General features: G+C 37.8%; 1 protein-coding gene across 8 annotated transcripts in view; it reads left to right on the forward strand.

Annotated features, from left to right (window-relative positions):
* Positions 1–18303, forward strand: part of MFF (mitochondrial fission factor) — a 35115-nt gene that overhangs the window by 6382 nt on the left and 10430 nt on the right. For 4 of the 8 annotated variants that reach the window (XM_049888347.1, XM_049888350.1, XM_049888349.1 and 1 more), the window contains 4 exons: positions 723–892; positions 10138–10226; positions 13398–13472; positions 17678–17836. In XM_049888347.1, the coding sequence (XP_049744304.1) occupies positions 723–892; positions 10138–10226; positions 13398–13472; positions 17678–17836 (493 nt within the window). The remainder of the gene's footprint in view (positions 1–722; positions 893–10137; positions 10227–13397; positions 13473–17677; positions 17837–18303) is intronic. The other 4 variants (XM_049888351.1, XM_049888352.1, XM_049888353.1 and 1 more) reach the window with 2 other exon arrangements.

Raw genomic sequence — 18303 nt, forward strand, 5'->3', positions numbered from 1 at the left:
GTCTGGCTTCTTTTGCTCGGTATAACTTTTGAGAGTCTCCCATTTTGTTGCATAGCAATTATTCATTCTTTCTTATTACTCAGTAATATTCCATTGTATAGATACACACAATTTGTTTATCTGTGGACAGTTGGGTTGTTTCCTGTTTGGGGCTATTAGGAGTAAGACTGCTGTGAACGCTCACGTACAAGTCTTTGTAAGGACATATGTGTTTATATCTCTGAGAGTAAAAGTGCTGGATCATATTGTAAGTTATATTTAACTTTGGGAAAGCTGCCAAGTTATTTTCCAAATCATTTGTGCCATATTGCATTCCCATCAGTGATATATGAGAGTTTCAGCTGCTGCCAGTACTTGGTATTGTCAGTCATTTTAATCTAAGCCATTTGAATGGTGTATTTTCTTTGTGAAACATTTATTCAAATCTTTTGCCAATTTTTAAAATTGTTTATTGTTATTGTATTTTAAGAATTATTTGTAGGTATTATGGATACAAGCTTTTTTTGGTCAAACATATATGTAATTTGTCATTTCAATACCACAATGGTAAATACTAGTGAAATGTCAGTTCTTATGCTGCAAGTTCTTAGTTTTAATGGTGCTAGTGTTATTGGGTAGGCTAATACAAAAGTGGAAGAATGTAATGTAAATTAATTTTAATAAAACAAATGTCTTTTTAAAACCCTTTTCCTTTTCTTTTTTTTTTTTTTTTTGTCTCTAAGGAAGTAATGAAGACATTACATTTTCAAGACCAGCAGATCTTGACCTTATTCAGTCAACTCCCTTTAAACCTCTGGCATTGAAAACACCACCTCGTGTACTTACACTAAGTGAAAGACCGCTAGATTTTCTGGATTTAGAAAGACCTCCTCCAACCCCTCAAAATGAAGAAGTAAGTAGAGAGTTAACCTCAACTGAATTTGAAATAATATGGACAAAAATAAAAGTTAAGATGCTGTAAATCATATCATTAGTAAATGTAATGAAAGCCTTCCACATGGAACATGGTTATTATGAATTCCAATTTGTAGTTGCCCCAAATAAGGTATTATGCTATTGTTTTGTTTTTTAATTTAAATATTATGTTTTGGGAAAGTAAAATTTGCTCAAAAGCATTTTCACATTTGAGTGGTCTTTGAAGGAAAGAATTCTTCCTTCATACATCTTAAGCAATACAGAAAAAGCTGGGAAGTTTAGCGGGTAAGCAAAATTAGCACATTACTTTGTTATAAAACCACTGTGGTGGTCAGAGCAAAGAAAGCTCTTTTCCATCAATACTATGCTTTTTTCCTATTTGCTGAAAGATTGCCATTAAGTGAGCTACTTGTTATGGATTGCCAAAAATATGTGTTGTAAATTCTAACCTCTATGCCTGTGATTATAATCCCATTTGGAAATGGGTTGTTTTTGTTATGTTAATGAGATGTGGTTAGTGTAGGGTGTGTCTTAAGTCAGTCTCCTCAGAGATATAAAATAAACAAGCAAGCAAAAGAAGCAGAGGTGGGAGGAAAAGAGATGCCAAGCCACATGAAGATCTCCCAGGAGCAAAAGAGACAAGCACCTTCCTCCAGAGGCAACAGAGCAAGAAAGTCTTCTCTGTGGAGGTAGCACGCTGGATTTGGACTCTGGCCTCCTAAACTGTGAGCAAATAAATTTCTGTTGATTAAAGTCATCCACTTCTGGTATTTTTGTTATAGCAGCACTAGATAACTAAAACAGAATTTGATACCAGGTTTGAGGTGCTCTTCTAGCAGATACCCAAAATGTGGAGGCGGTTTTGGAATTGGGTAACGGGTAGAGGCTGGTGAGGCAATGGGTAGAGGCTGGTGACGCGTTAAAAAAAGAAACGATGAGCATGTGATTGGATAGTGGAAGAATGACAGTGCTTTTTATGCAGTGGCAAAGAACTTGTCTGAATTTTGTTCAAATGTTTGGTGGTAGGTAGAACTTGTAAGTGATGAACTTGAACATTTAGCTGAGGAAATTTCTGAGCAAGATCTTCAAGGGGCTGTGTGATTTTTCCTTGCTCCTTATAGTAAAATGCTAGAGGAAAGAGATGGACTTAAAAATGAACTGGGCAAAATAAAAGCAGAGCTTAAAGATTTGGAAAATTCTGCTGTAGAAACTAAAGACACATGTTCTAGAATGTTCAGCAAGGACATGGCTACACAATCTTTTGCCAAAGAGATTAAGCCTGTGACTGATGGATATAACCAACAAACACAGCATAAAACCCATCAGTTTAGATTTAAGGGGACGGAGGAAAATGAAAGGAGAGAATGCTGTCTGCCTCTTGGAATTCTACAACCAGAAACCAGACCAAAGGAGCTACATTGTTGTCCTTCAGGAAAAGAAAAGGACCATTCCTGGAGCAGCTTGGAGATCAGCAGAACTGTCGAAAGGAGCATAGGAAGCTGGGCCTTCTCAGTTCCAAAGGGTTCGGCCCAGTCTCCTGGATCTCAAAGGGTGGGACCACAACCTCCGAGGTTTCAAAGAGTTGGATCTTCACCAACTCGATCCAGAGTGTGGGGCCGCCATTAAGACCCGCAGGAGGATGGGGCTGCCACCCAGAGCTGAGGGGGCAGGGCTGCCTTGCCCAGGAGGCAAAGAACGGGGTCAGAGGCAGAAGAATGGGGCCTGCCTGGGCCGAGGGGGTGAGGTCACTACTCAGATGGGCTAGGACAGTGAGGCCACCTGAAGCCAAGGGAACAGAGTTGTCATCCCAGAGGGCCTGGAATCTGGAGCTGAAGCCCAGGGCCAGGGGGCCTCCATCCAGAATCCAAAGGGTATGGCCAACACCCAGAGTCTGGAGGGGTGGCCATTGCCCAAATGGTCCTGAAGAACAGAGGATTATTTTCAAGCCTTGAGAGGTAATGTAAATTGTTCTGCTAAGTTTTGGATTTGATTTGTACCCATTACCCTTCTTTCCCTCCAGTTTTTCTCATTGGTAATGGAAATGTCTACCTTGTGCCTGTTCTACAATTGTACTTTGGAAACAGATAACTTATAGTCTAAATTTCACAGATGAAGAAGAATTTTGTCCCAGGATGAAATACACTAAAGCGTCACCCATATTTGATTTAGATGATCCTGAAGATGAGATTTTGCACTTGAAGTTGATTTAAGACTTTTGGAATTATGTTATGGGGTAAATGTGTTTTGCATGTGGGAAGGACATGCATTTTTGGAGGCCAAAGGGTCGAATGAGTGGATCAAATTGTGTTCCCCAAAAGTATGTGTTGTAAATTCTAACCTCTCTGCCTGTGGTTGTAGTCCCATTTGGGAGTGGATTGTCTTTGTTACGTTAATGAGACAAAATTAGTGTCGGATGTATCATGAGTCGATCTCTTTTGAGATATAAGAGAGATTTAACAAGCAACAGAAGAAGTAGAGAAGGGGGAAGAATGATGCCAAGCCACCCGAAGGTCTCCCAGGAACAAGGGAGACAAAGACCTTCCTCTAGAGGCGACAGAGAGAGAAAAATCTTCCCTTAGAGCTGACACCCTGAATTTGGACTTCTGGGCTCCTAAACTGTGAGAAAATAAATTTATGTTTGTTAAAGCCATCTACTCTTGGTATTTCTGTTACAGCAGTATTAGATAACTAAGATACTACTGTATAAGTATATATTAATACCCGTAGTAGCCTGAATATAGGATTGTGGACTACTAAGGAGTCCACAGCAAAGTTCAGGTCTTGCCCCTGCAGTTGATTCAGGACCAGTCTTATGAAGCTGTTCTCTGTGATCATTTCTCTAGTTGCAACTTGTTCATTGTAGCTTCTGAACTTCTGACATGCTGTCGTGAGGCTAGTAGAGACAGTATACAAACAAAAGATTTATCCACCGTGATACTACCTATATGTGGTTTTACGGTTCACTTTTCTTTTCCAAAGAGAGAAAAGCACCCATATAATTTAGTGCAGTGTAATTTCCTAGTGCTAGATATGGCCTTTTCTTAAAGTGTAAGTTTCTACAAAGAATACTGAATATACCACGGACTGCCAGAAGAACAAACAAATCTGCCTTGGAAGAAATACAGCCAAAATGCTCATTGGAAGCGAGGGTCGCGAGACTTCATCTCACGTACTTAGGACATGTTATCAGGAGGGACCAGTCCCTGAAGAAGGACATCATGCTTGGTAAAGTGGAGGGTCAGCAAAAAAGACGAAGACATTCAATGAGACAGGTTGACACAGTGGCTGCAGTAATGGGCTCAAGCATAGCAATGATTTTGAGGATGGCTCAGGACCAGGCAGTGATGCAGTCTCGTGTTTGTGGGGTTGCTGTGAGTTGGGACTGACTTGATGGCACCTAACAACAACTACTAAGGTAATATACTCAGAGGTGCCACTATGGACATTCTAGATGTTTGCTTGGTGAAAAGCACTAAATTTGGGTGTATGCATGGTGAAAAGGCACTAAGATACTTGGAGAATTGTGTTATTTAATGAACTTTTTTTTGAACTGCTTTTATGTCTAAGACATATATAGTACAAGAATGAATGAAACCTAGTTTCTGCCTTCAAAAGCTTTTGTCTCTGTATCCTTACGGAAAGACAATTGGTATAAGTGAGAGAGACACCATCACACATAGAAGATACAAAGTTTCTTTAATAGCTAAGAATAGTAAAAGTTATGAAGTTTCCAGTGGGAATTATTGCTGTGGATAATACTGTCTTGGAGTGAGAATTCTACCATGAAGCATTGCTCCTCTGACTATTATGTTGGGTTTTGTTTTTTCTTTTAATTTTTAGCTCCCCTGAACTATTTTAGACACTTTTGCCTACCCGGTGCAAGTAGCTGATTGAAAACAACCCAAGCACTTTCCTGAGTGATTACTTTGAGACTGAGTAATGATAATAGTTTACCAAGATTGTTCTCAATAGACCCAGCCTTTAAGCCTGTCTGGCAGTGGGTGTGGTGTCTACTCTTACAGTAATGTGATATTTGATATGATAAATGCCCAAAGTTTTTATCACTAGGCCAAGAATTAGACCTAATTTTGAAGGCCTGCTTTGCCACTTAACATGAACTTTGGGCAAGTTACTCAACATTTCTAAGGCCCATCTCTAAAGATAAGAATAATGCTAACCGCATAAGATTATTGTAAGAGTTAAATGTAATAATGCATGTAATGTGCTTAGCACACATTCTAGTTCATGTTAAAGTCTTAGTATTTGTAAATATTGTTAAGGAAGAGTTAAACTCTTATGGTAGGAGCCAAATCCTGAGACACAAGAGAAGAGTTGCTAAGGTGATTACTACCAGCTGTCCCATGAAGGGAAAGTAAAGGTCTGTACTTCAGAGCTATAGTAGAAGGGCAGGGGGTCCTCAAGAGGGGATAACTAAGGAGCAGGGAAGAATGGGGAGGGAGCAAGGTTCAGCAGCTTTTAGAAAGAAGAAGGCACTAAGACCCTGAGTGTTGATAACATTGATGATCCATTCAGGTGCTACATAGAATCAATCAAGTGAGATCCCCAGAACCATGTGCTCCCTAACAATCATTCTACATTCTACATTCCACGTCAACCTCAGTACTGTTGGCATTTTAGACCAGATAATTCTTTGTTGTGGAGACTGTCCTTGTGCATCATAGAATGTTTTAACAGCATTCCTGATCTCTATATGTCTACTAGATGCCAGTAGCATCACCCAAGTCATGACAATCAAAAATGTCTCCAGTAGCCAAAAGGTGGAAACAACCAGATGCCCATCACCTGATGACGGATGAGCAAAACGTGGTACATACGTACAATATTATTCGTCCGTAAAAAGAATGAAGTGCTGATACATGCTACAACATGGATGAACCTTGAAAACATTGTGCTAAGTGAAAGAAGCTAGACAAAGAAGACTACGTTTTATATGTTGCCATTTATGTAAAATATTCAGACGAGGCAAATCCATAGAGACAGAAAGCGGATGATTGGTTGCCAGGGGCTCTGGGTAGAGGAGAACTGGAGTGACTAATGGTACAGGATTTCCATTTGGGGTGATGAAGATCTTCTGGACCTAGATAGTGGTGATAGTTGTATAAAATTGTGAATGTACTAAGTGCCACCGAATTGTGTACTTTAAATGGTTAAAATGGTGACTTTTTACGTGTGTTTTGTGACAATTTAAGAAAGAAAAATGTCTTCAGGCATTGCCAACTGCCCCCTGAAGGGCAGAATCACCTGATTGAAAACCACTGGCCCAGGCCAAGAAAGAGACTAACAGAAGAAGGCTTTTGAGGAAGGCTGTAAAACTATTCTCTGAAAACCAGACTGAGACAAGGAATAAAATTGCAGAAAGCAACAGCGCTTGAGTTCTTAAGTGAACCAATGAGGAAGTTCACATATAAAATCTGGAGACTTGGCTGATAGAGGGGCAGTTTGTGCCTAATCTCTACCAAAATTTATAGTGACTCTAGGATAAGAACATTGATTGGAGATTCTGCTTACAAGGACTAATAAAGCGACTGTGCACTTAACCACCTGATCTCAGCATGAGACTGCAAAATACCTGAATTATGACAACTCTCAGTGTTCTTAGAGGAGCTCGGACAGTGCAAATGAGGAGGAAGAGGCTGTGACACTGACTGCACCACTTCCTCCAAGTTCCACCTGGAACCAGATAATATAAAGGAGGAACTGAAAAGGAAAATGAATTGGAAAACGGTACCTGTATAAAGACTTGGCACAGCCTTGAACTTGAACTGTATTGAACCCAAGAACCATAAACAGAGAAGATCTGGAAGAAGCAAAACCAGTTGGACTATACCTAGTTTTGGAAGAGAATGAAGGCAATGTATGTTTTCAGAACATTTAAACATGAGCCATCAAGTGATGTCCACAGAATGCCAAATTCTTTGACAATCATGTATGAATTGTACAGCTGGAGCTCAGGGACTGTGAGAAATATATCCAACTAGACCCAGCTTCATCAAGGATTATACATGGAAAGCAGCTGCCCTAGAAGCTAAGAAGGATGACACAAAAGCCATGGATGTCTACCAGAAGCCTTTAGACCTTCATTCCAACAGTAAGGAATTAAGCAGATGGTTATTAGATCTGTGTGATGGCCCATATCAGTTGGCATGACGACCCTGAAGATGCGAAGCAAAAGACTGTAGCTGACCTGAAGTGTAGTGAGTGACCCAGCCAGATGACACATCCTAAAACTAAAACAAATGCAAGAGGACTCCCAGATACCCAGTGAACACTTAAAAGGGTTCTGCAGTAAATCAGAAAATCAAGAAGCTGATGGATGTGAGCCTGACCACAGTTTTATGGTTTGTTTAGCTTCCTTTCATTCACCTTCAGCTATGGAAAGAGGAGCTGGGACTGTGATGAGCGGAATGGAACAAAAGAAAAAGAAGAAAGTGAACAACTTAATTGTAAATATATGTGTGCATTATACACATTCATCCATGGAAGATTGAGAGACCTGTATGCCCATTCTTTGTGCAGCCACAGTTTCATGGTCCTCTTAGCATGGGCATGGTCACTTTGTTGCTGACTTGTATGTTATTTATTATACACATTCATCCATGGAAGATTGAGAGACCTGTACGCCCATTCTTTGTGCAGCCACAGTTTCATGGTCCTCTTAGCATGGGCACGGTCACTTTGTTGCTGACTTGTATGTTCCTTCCATCACCTTCAATCACTGTCTCAGCCGTCCTCCCCACAGTCACAGAGTCTCAGTTTTGGACAGTGAGCATGTCTGAAGAATGGAGGACATTCATCCTAGTTGTTCTGCTCACATTGTTCACACTACGTGTCTCTCTTATCTAATAAAAGTCTCAGACCAATTTAGAGATTCATGTCTCTGAATTATTATTTTAAAACAAAGATGAGTTTAGGGAAAAAATACTAAGAAAAATATCTGAAGCAGATTCTTAAAAGGAGGGGTGGGCTTTGACCAGGTCAAGGAAACAGGTAAGCAAAGTCCCAGAGGACATCCACGTGCCCAGGATTCTATGAATAATCACATGTTACTTCGAGTTATAAGCACATTAAGGAGGGTTTTGGTCATTTCTTACTCCATGATATAGATCATAAACAACATGCATATAACTGGATACAGAAGTTCACACAACCCAATTTCCAGAAAGTTACTGCTCTGAATGCCATTTAAGAACCTTGAAATGAAAAAATAACTACCGCCACCTTGAACTAAAGGGCAAAACATACATTTAAAAAATCACTGTGTTCCCAATCACCCAAAAAAAAAAAAAAAAAATCAATCACCCAAGCAGTGTCTAAATTCTTTGGTATTACAGTATACAAGTTGGTCATATTACAAGGCATACAAATACATGTCTTTGCCTTAAGTCGTTCCCCGCATCCACCCCCATTCTGGCAGTAGTATCAAGCTTAATGCCTCTGTTAAGGTAATCTTAAATCAGATTTGAAATTGAAAATAATAGAGCCAGCAGCCTTTTTTAGCTGCTGGCTATGTTAAAGTCATAGACGTGTCTTCTCCTAGCAGTTCCTATCCTGCTTCATCTTAGTTCCCGCCATGTAAAGCAGGAATCCTTGTGATTGAGTAGGGAATTCATCTTGATAAATCCTTGCCCTATGGAAGAGCTGTTCTGCTAAGGGCAGGCAGCCACGACTCTGCAGTGCATAGGAAGGCAGGTAGCAGGCTTCTCACAAGCCAGTCCATTACTGCTCGCCGTGAATAAAATGCACTTGATTGTACAAGTGTTAAATTTAATTAAATTGTTTAGAAGTAATTTTGATTTTTGACTTAACTTTAAAGAGCTCTTGCGGTAGGCTCCAAATTGACTCCTTTTCTGTTTTCAAAAGTTTTTTTTTTTTTTTCTCTTTTGTTTAGATGAGTAAATGGTTCACAAGGAAATCTAAACCTTGCTCTGAAATTATGTGCTGCATGGCGTGGTTTTAATTGTCATGAAATATCGGATTTATTCTGCTCTGATGCTGCTTATAAACTGATAATCTGCTGTCTTTAAAAAAAAAATCTATAAATCTTGATTGGCTTTTTTTTAATCTTAAGTTTTAAATCCTTTTTAGAGTTTACTTGATTAACATACCAGTTGTCCTTTATAGTAAAGTTTGAATTTTTTTCTTTTTTTTTTACTATGAAGTTGGCATGGCTGTTCCTAGTTTTAAAAAACATTTTCTAAACAAGCAGGAAAGGTGATGGTTACTATTGTTCTGGTTATCTACTGCCAGGTAACAAACTACCCTAAGCTTAGTGTAAAACAACAACAAAAATGTCTTTATTTAGCTCATGGATTCTGCGGGTCAGGAGCTTACAGAGGGTGCTGTGAGGAAATCTTGTTTCTGTTCTACAGTGTTTTTCTGGGGCCTCAGGGGGGAAACATTAAAATCTAGAGAGGAGTCAACAGTTGGGGGCTGCCGTCAAACGAAGGCTCACTCACGTGTTGGTTGTTACTGGCTGTTGTCTGAGACCTCAACGAGGGGTGTCAGCTGGCACACCTACACCTGACTTTTCCATGGGACTGCTTGGGCTTCCTCCTGGAAACAGAAGCAGAAACTGTATTGTCGTTTATGACCTAGCCTCAGAAGTCTCATTGCATCACTTCTACAGCAGTCACTAGGCCACCCAGTCTCAAAGGGAAGAAACATAAATCTCATCTCTTAATGGGAGGAGGTCAGAGGTATATTTTCTAGAAAGAGTATGTGGGACGGAAGATATTATTGTGGCCATTTATGAGATGCCCACAACTATTAAGCTAGAGAGATTCATTTTTAGTGCAGTTTTCAGATATCCAACCAAATTTAAATTTGTTTTAACCTTAGAAGCCAAGCACATTTATTTATAATACACTCCATTCCTACAATATATGTGCCTTTAAAAACTCCTGTAAATTGTTCTTATATGTAATATAAATTATAATGTTAATAATTGTACCAAGTAAGCTCGATACTTAAAAATAAACCGGTAAATAAACATTCCTGAGTTTATCTACATTAAAAGTAGGGTTTTTAAACATGTCTATCTGTAGCACACATACCTGGCAGCAATTCTTGGTTGCTATTTCTTGGTTGTGTTCTTTATAAATTTTGTGAGTAGCCCTGGATTGAGGTTCTTTTGATGCCAAACAACTAGTAGGCTACAGGATTTTTCTAGTCCCTTCTCTTCTTTTTTTTGTGCATTAACAGATCCGGGCAGTTGGCAGGCTAAAAAGAGAGCGCTCTATGAGTGAAAATGCCGTTCGCCAAAATGGACAGCTGGTCAGAAATGATTCCATGTGAGTAGAGCCACTCAACATACTCAACACTGTATTTCCTTCATAACTTTTCTCTAGATGCTGCCTTTATCCATCTTTTTCTAAACAATTTACTTCTGATAGTGTTTCACATCTCTTTTACATTTACATCAGTTTTACATTTTTGCAATACTTTCTGTAGTCTTAAAATCTGACCATTTTGTTACTTGTGAAAATTTTTCAATAGTATTATCCTCTTCCATGTATATGATAGTCTTCTGGAGGTATGATTTGCCTATTTTTACAATTACTTATAAGGTATACTTTATAAAAATTGATAAATGTAAGTACTGAGTTGTATGTAGCCCTGAAAAATGTTTATCTAGGATGTAGATTTATTTAAAAAAAGAAAGCAAGCACAGCATAGAATGTTTTTACTTTCAAGCTAGTCAATTTCTTGTAAGATGTGAACCGGCCCTTTCTGGCTCTGCTTCTAATGAGCCATGATAAACAACATAGAATAGGAAGATGGTTTGTTTGTTTTTGTTTTTTTAACTTTTTTACTTTCCAGGAATATTTTTTAGCTCTCTGCCTACGGATTCATTGAATGTTTAGGTTTCTTTCATTTTCAGAAAAATAGAAGTTTGTCTTTTAAAGGCCTGTTTGTTTAAGTCCTTCTTTCTCGTTTGATTATATTATTATACCCTGATCTAAAAGCTACCACTGTAAGATAGTTTAGATCAGGCAAGTACTTTTTGTTGTTTTATTAAAATTATTGGATTTTTACAAATAAACTATCCCTTTGAAAACTGGTCAGAATTTTATATCTCCAAGCCACTGGTGATGGTGACCTTTTTAAATAGATTGTTAAGATTGTTTATATAAATTAATATTTCTTCTTTTATTAATTTTTCAGTCAATTTTCATGAATTTATGATGGACCATATGTGATGCCAAGCATTATGTTAGCTTCTCTGGGAACGGTAAAAGAACCAGGAGATGATACGTTTTTCCTTAGAGCTTGCAAATGTAGTTAAAAGCAAAGCATTTAAATTTATATACAACATAACTAGACCATGGTACAATTAGATCATTTGTAGTATATCATTGTATCAAGTTCTAGTTTGGACCTGTCTAAAGAGTTTTTTTTTAAGAGTATAGGGGGTAGGTCTTTAATATTTTAGTAGAAAGAGGTTTTTCTTCATGTATGTTTCATCTTTGCTTTAAAAGAAGTTTTGTGAACAAGTTTCCTGGCATCTCAACCAATCAGTGAATTTCTAACTTAAGTATAACCTCTTTGCTTGCCTTGTTGAAATTTTATTATGTTGTATGTCATGTTAAATATGAAGAAGGAATACAACTGCTCTGATTTCATGAAGAGATTTGAAATCCTAAAGTAGTTACAGTTATTCTGAAGCAGTATATAGGAAGCGTTAGATGGGAAGGTAAATCAAACCCGTTGCCGTTGAGTCAATTCTGACTCATAGCAACCCTACAGGACAGAGTAGAACTGCCCCATAGGGTTTCCAAGCAGTGACTAGTAGATTCGGACTGCCAACCTTTTGGTTAGCAGCCGAGCTCTTAACTGCTGCGCCACCAGGGCTCCATATAGGATGATAGCAAGTTAAAATGAACTTATATCTCATCAGGGAAGACTTATCTCAAAGACGCAACCGTTATTATTACGAAATTTTCTGTGATTAATTATATGCTCCCCTGAAGTTACAGGGATGTCAGCAGGCCTATGGAGTCCATTTTTCTTAACTGTTTCCAAATGTATCATACAAATGGTGAAAAGGCCATGTAGTTTATGGCAAAGCTTTATTTATTTTAAAGGTTCTCCTGTTTAAAGATGTGGCTCTTTTTCTAGGTCCTTTATTATTTTGGTATTACTTGGCTAAAGAAAAAACAGGACTGTCGTACAGCACCACTTTTGTTTTTGATGAAGTACAGTGAAATCTGTGTGAGTTGGAACTTGATGGGACTGCCTTGTTTTTTGGGTCTCTCAAGTCTTCCGCCTTTGACAAGCTGCAGTCTCACCACTTTTCTATCACTCATTTTTGTGTTTGGAAAATACTTGAGTTTTCCTTCTCTGACGGGTTTCCACCTTGCGCAGGTTCCAGCTTTTGCAGATTTTATTGCCCATATTATCGATAGCTGAGAAAAGAAGCAGCTGTGTTAACCAGCCCAGAGAATCGTGATTTAGAGCAGGTGATTACCGGATAGATGTCTTAGCAGTTCACCAGTAACATAAAAGTTCCTCAGGACAGAAAAGATGAACGATGCTAACTAATATTTGATTTTCTTTTAATGTCTTAATGGCATTTTGTAAATTTTTAATTAATAAAATGGAAAATCTCTTTTGTTAAGTTGCGGGTTTTTTAAAAATTTTTTGGCAGTAAAAATAACATGAATATTTAACTGTACATGGTTACAGTGACATTCTTACATTACTTAGCCATATTTTGTTTTTGTTAGTAATGTAATTTTGCCTTTTCTTCTCCTACTGTTGTTAATCTTACAATTTATAACTGAATTCATCTTTTAGATTTAGAATTGACTATTTTCATTTCATTAACTTTAGGGATTTTGCATAGTGAGCATATTATGTGTTCAGTGTTATTATTGTGGCAAGGAAAAGAAACCATTAATATAATATGGCCATATTTTACATTTTTTAAAGTAATTATTGGGAAGAGCCCTGGTGGCACAGTGGTTAAAGTGCTTGGCTGCTAACCGAAAGGTCAACAGTTTGAACCCACCAGCCGCTCCGTGGGAGAAAGATGTGGCAGCCTGCTTCAGTAAAGATCACAGCCTAGGAAACCCTGTGGGGCAGTTCTACTCTGTCCTTTTGGGTTGCTAAGAGTCAGAATCAAGTCGACGGCGATGGGTTTTTGGGAAAGTAGTTATTAAACTCTTGCTGGCTTTACCTGCTGTAGTCTTCTTTGTAACATGAGATCGATTGTGTATCGTTGTTCGTGGACCTTTGCCTGCCTCTGCTTTATTTTATTCCTTGGCTTTGAGAATAGGTGTGCAGACAGGACTTAGAGCAGGAGCACGCACCTTTGTTCTCTTGATTACTTTGAAGAGGCAGCAGGATTGATTATTGTCAACTATTGGAACAAAAATGAATTCTGACCATAGAATCGTATCTAGTTTTTTCTTTGTGTTATAAAAGATGAATATGTAAAAGAAGCATAATTATTATTTAAGGTGGCACAGATCAGATTCTGCCCCAAGAAATAAAATTTCAAGGTTCCAGTCACCGATTTCTGCACCGGACTACACGTAAGATTTTATCTGATCTGCTTTTCACACGTAGGAGTTGTTTTAATTTTGCAGGCTGATGTTATACTAATCTGTTTCACCAGGTAATTGGCATATAATACCCTAATTCTCTTACCATTTGGCTTTTTGTACCTCTGTTTCAGGATTTCTCAAATTGTCAGTATACACTTGGTTAAGAAAAAGAACTTAAACCAACTAAGAACATTATGTATAATTTGGGGTATATTGGTGTAAATAAAATGGAATAACGTCAATGTAAAGACCAAGCGTTCTTTTCCATTTTCTTTAGCTTGCTTTGGTTGGCATATTACTTCACTGTTGATTCAACTTAACCAGGCCCAGTGATCCCAGTGTTTTTTTGTGTGTGTTTGTTTTTTTAAATTTCAGCACACTGTCTTTGTAAATTTTATTTTGACCCAGAAGGAGGTTTGTCATTTAAGATGTTTTAATTCCGTTAATTAAAATGATGCTTGGAAGAATGTTTTGAGATTGTTATTCCCATTCTTTCTGTAGTGTGGGAATGATTGACCTTCCCATGAGGGGAACCCTCTTGGCATGCAGTGTAAGAACTTCAGCAGCTGAGGTAGCAACAGCTTCATGCAATGTGAGAATTTCAACAGCTAAAATGTGGCAACAGGAGAAACCACACTGCAGCTGGTGATTTTTCTCTTATTCTGGTTCTTTTATACTTCTAGGAACTAGCTGCCTGAGATAGTGGCAACGAATTAAAATTTTCTCCTTATTTATACAAGATTTATGTTTCAGTGACAATTTTTTTTCTTTTTCTTTTTTACTTTACTGTTTTTTGGTAGAGGCTAGCACCTCCCCAAAGAGGGTAACCTCACAGTTTGAGAAATGTTACTCCTGTGAAAACCCCTGGAGAAAGAGAGGTACTTGACTTTGGACTTACCTTCTAATAATGACATAGTGATGCCAAATAAACTTTGGTTTTAATTCTCATATTGGCTGGTGTTGTTCACTTAGCGCTCATGTGGTGAGGTTGTGTACAAGCATGATGTAGAGCCGTTACTAATGAAATAACATGGTGAACCTCAGTCCTTTCTTCAGATTTTTTTAAACTTTTATAAAAGAGAAAGGGAAAGTTGAAATTTTGCTTTTTTATAACATTACTAAGGATCAGTTTATTATTAAAGTGCATTTTCATTAAATTACTAATATTTAACTGTTATTTAAATAATCTTCTGACTGCCTCTTTTATGCAATATGCTTTTTTTTATTTTTCACAACAGTTCACTTGTCAAAACAAAACTACAAAAGCAAAACGTCTTTAAACCTAGGTTGGGTGGATGAGTAGACAAACAGAAACTCACCTCTAAAAGCACTGTTTCCCTGCACAGTTCGTGCCAGTGCCAGACATTCAGACTGGCATCAGACTGACTGCTAAAACGCTGATTATCTCTTTTTGTTCCTAAATTTGTTTATTTGTGAAAAGACTTCCAAGATGGCTTAAATCTTTAAAAAAAAAAAAAAAAAAAAATTGCTAAATTATTTATTGTTTCTAATTGGGGTTATATTGGTCATTTTGTGACTTAATCGTTCAGTTTATGTGTAGATGGAAATAAATATTAATGATCACAGGCCTTCATTCTACACATACACTGTCAAAAGTGGCCATCAGTTTAAAAAAGTTTTTCTGTTTTTGCTGTCATGAAGCATTGTCACATAAATGAACAAAAAGTTAAATTTCTTACTAATCTTTGAAACTTTAATTTCTTTTGAGAAATGACCAGAAATCCAAATGTATTTGATGTTGGCTTTGATGAAATAAATATCTGTACTATTATTGATAAAGATTTAATTTCATGTTTTATCTTTCTACATAATTTTTTTTATTAAGTTACGTTTGACCATGAGAGGTTTTTTTTTTCCCCCCCATTTATTACTGCATTCCAATTTCATATGATGACAGAATCTTAGAATCGAAGAGGTGGTATAGTCTGTTTTAGAATCCAGCCTTCTGTACATTCCATCGTAATAATTTGCAGTTAAAGTTAGTTTGTACTTGAATACTTTTATAATTTCCTACATATAGACAGGAAATACTTAGATTTTTAGAATTTAAGTAAATAATTCCTTATTGCTTGTTTCTAGAAAAATTATTTCTCTCAAAGGGAGTAACCCTTCTTTTAATTTTTAATGGACAAAAATCCATCATACTTGTTTCATGGACTTGGATTAGTTCATTGACATAGTTGCTCTAAGATTATAATTCTAAATATCGACTCAGGCTCTAATGTATTAGTAGGCAGCTAGTTTTGTATACTAATACAGAACGATAAGCAACATCATTAAATGTTCAATGTAAGCCCCAAAATGCAAAGGCAAAAACTTAATTATATCAACAGATATTGTACTGACTAATCTTTTAAAACTTGCTTAAATAAACTTAGCCAGATACACTGGCAGCGCTATCAAGAAGAGAATGTAAGATGGATTGTATATTTACAGTGATGCAAAACTAGCTGTTTTATCGCTTCGTCTGGTAATACTTTTCTGGCCTGCACTCAGTCTGGTTTCCCACCAGGAGCAAGAGCTTCAGGTTTTGCCTGTGCTACCTAAAGAGAACTCTGAGCTTAAGGCTAGTACATAGACTATATCCCAGATATGCTCCAGGATGCCCGGTATGGGTTTTGTCAGGTACCACAGGTCAGTTGATAAATTGGCTTATCTCTATCCCAGAAGACTCCCAGTCTCTGGACAGACGTTTAGGTTAACCATCCATGAGCCTGTATCTAAAATTTTGAGTTTATCTTGACACCATTAGGCCTAATTCCTCTTATAAATCAGCCTTGACAGATTAATTTATCGGTGTGCCAAGATTTGGCTTGCATAGTCTTTGGAAACATGGTTTTCGTAACTGTTCGCCTTCTCTCTTTGCATCATCGAGACATCCAGAGTTATTCACAAAGTTGTGAAGTTTTTTTTTTTTTTTTTTAATTCTCTGGGTCTCTGGGAATATTTTTAGTTGACAGTGACTATCCGTCCAAAAATTGTCCAGCTAATTTTGTGGTTTCCAAATAAATACATGTTAAGCTAGAAAAGATTGCACAAGGCAAAGATTTTCTGTTTTCAGTTGTTCACTCTCTGCTCTGCTTTAATTGTTTTGGACCTCATGCACACGGATTAGCTTCAGCAGAGTAGGTTTGGCCCTGACAGTGAGAGAGAATGCCCAGGCCTCACCCCAGTGTCGTAATCCTCCCATTGTACCAAAACCTCACATTGTAGCAAACCAGATGCCAAGTCCATGTGTCTGTTAAGTATCACACAGAGCTGGTCATGCTGTACCGTTAAGAAAGTTCTCTGAGCATATTGACCCAGATCTTAAGAGATGAGGTTAGAACTGGCGTCCTTCAAATGCGGTCAGCCTTTAGGAAACCTTGGCAGTGGAGCCAGAGAAATTGTGACTTCCAGCTCACACACAGAAAAAATGATGAAGCCTATTATCGCCAAGAAACCCAGAAATGATTGTTTAATAGCTATCTTGATAATTTAAGAACCGTCCTTGCCTTCTTTCACTGTATTCACAGAATTGGGAACAGATTTAAGTTTTAGTCATTCAGTTGGAGAAAATATGCTTTGCTATAATTATGTAATCAGAATGCTTGCGGTAACGTTTTCTGAGACTTCATATTTAAATTGATGTCACTTATTCACCATAAATTACTTAGCTTGCTTGATTGTCTTTATTTGTTAAGTATTTGAAATGGCGTTTTCATGGAATCACTTTTGATTCATGTGTGTGAACTTTGTCTGACACCTATTTACCAGAACCCTCTGTCATTCTCTTCTGTCATCCATAAGCTGAAGTGAAGTGTGGTTCGTTAGAGGTTTGGTTCACTGAGTTAGAATGTGTACAGGAAATAAAGCATCCTGCTTCTCCAAGCTGGGGGTCTAATGACCTCGGCGTCCCGGCTCTCTTCCCTCTCCAGAGCTATTCTTTCATATTCAGTTTGTTTATTTGATATTTAGAGTTTCAGATGCTGCGTGGTAGCTGGTTTTGAAAACAGTTCTAAATGTTTATTAATGTCTTTACCGTGACTATTTTCTTGGGGCATGTAAAGGGTGGGAGAAAGGGGTAAGAAAAACTAAAATCATTCTTAAAATGTTTGTGGAAAGTGCTTCGCTGAAGTTTTATGAAAACCTGACGAGTCTTTTTCTCTCCGTTTGCTGTACTATGTAAACAGTGTGACACCATCGCCACAACAGGCTCGGGTCTGTCTTCCCCGTTTGTTACCTGAAGATGGAGCTAATCTCTCCTCTGCGCGTGGCATTTTGTCGCTTATCCAGTCTTCTACTCGTAGGGCTTACCAGCAGATCTTGGATGTGCTGGATGAAAATCGCAGGTGATTGGCCATCAGTGATTCTTGCCAGCTTTATTGCATATTTTTCGGCTCCATATTAGTGGGCTGTGGTGTCTTCATTTTATGTTTGCACCTTCTGGTTTCTTTCTAAGATGCAGTGGTTTGAAAGAGCTTGCTTCGCTTTCTTTTAATTTGAGATTATTGTCCAAAATTCACATTTCACAAGATTATGTTCAGTCAGGGAGAGTATTTGATGACCAGGTGTACACAGGAAGTATAATGTTTGGTTCAAAGGCTTTGCTGACCTAAGTACTTGATTCCACTTTGGAATATGCTGAGAGACACTGTTGCATTGAGTGTGGGACGCTGGACTGAAGCATACTGGCTTTTAGTAATTCTTTCAATTTAATCACTTATCATATTCATGCAATTGGACTAATAAAGGAAGCAAATCTGAGAAGGTGATGTCAGTACAGCTGCCAGGACATTTTTTTCTTTCCTCTTAGCTA

The sequence above is a fragment of the Elephas maximus genome, chromosome 6 (assembly GCF_024166365.1).
Source record: "Elephas maximus indicus isolate mEleMax1 chromosome 6, mEleMax1 primary haplotype, whole genome shotgun sequence".
Classification (NCBI taxonomy): Eukaryota; Metazoa; Chordata; class Mammalia; order Proboscidea; family Elephantidae; genus Elephas; species Elephas maximus.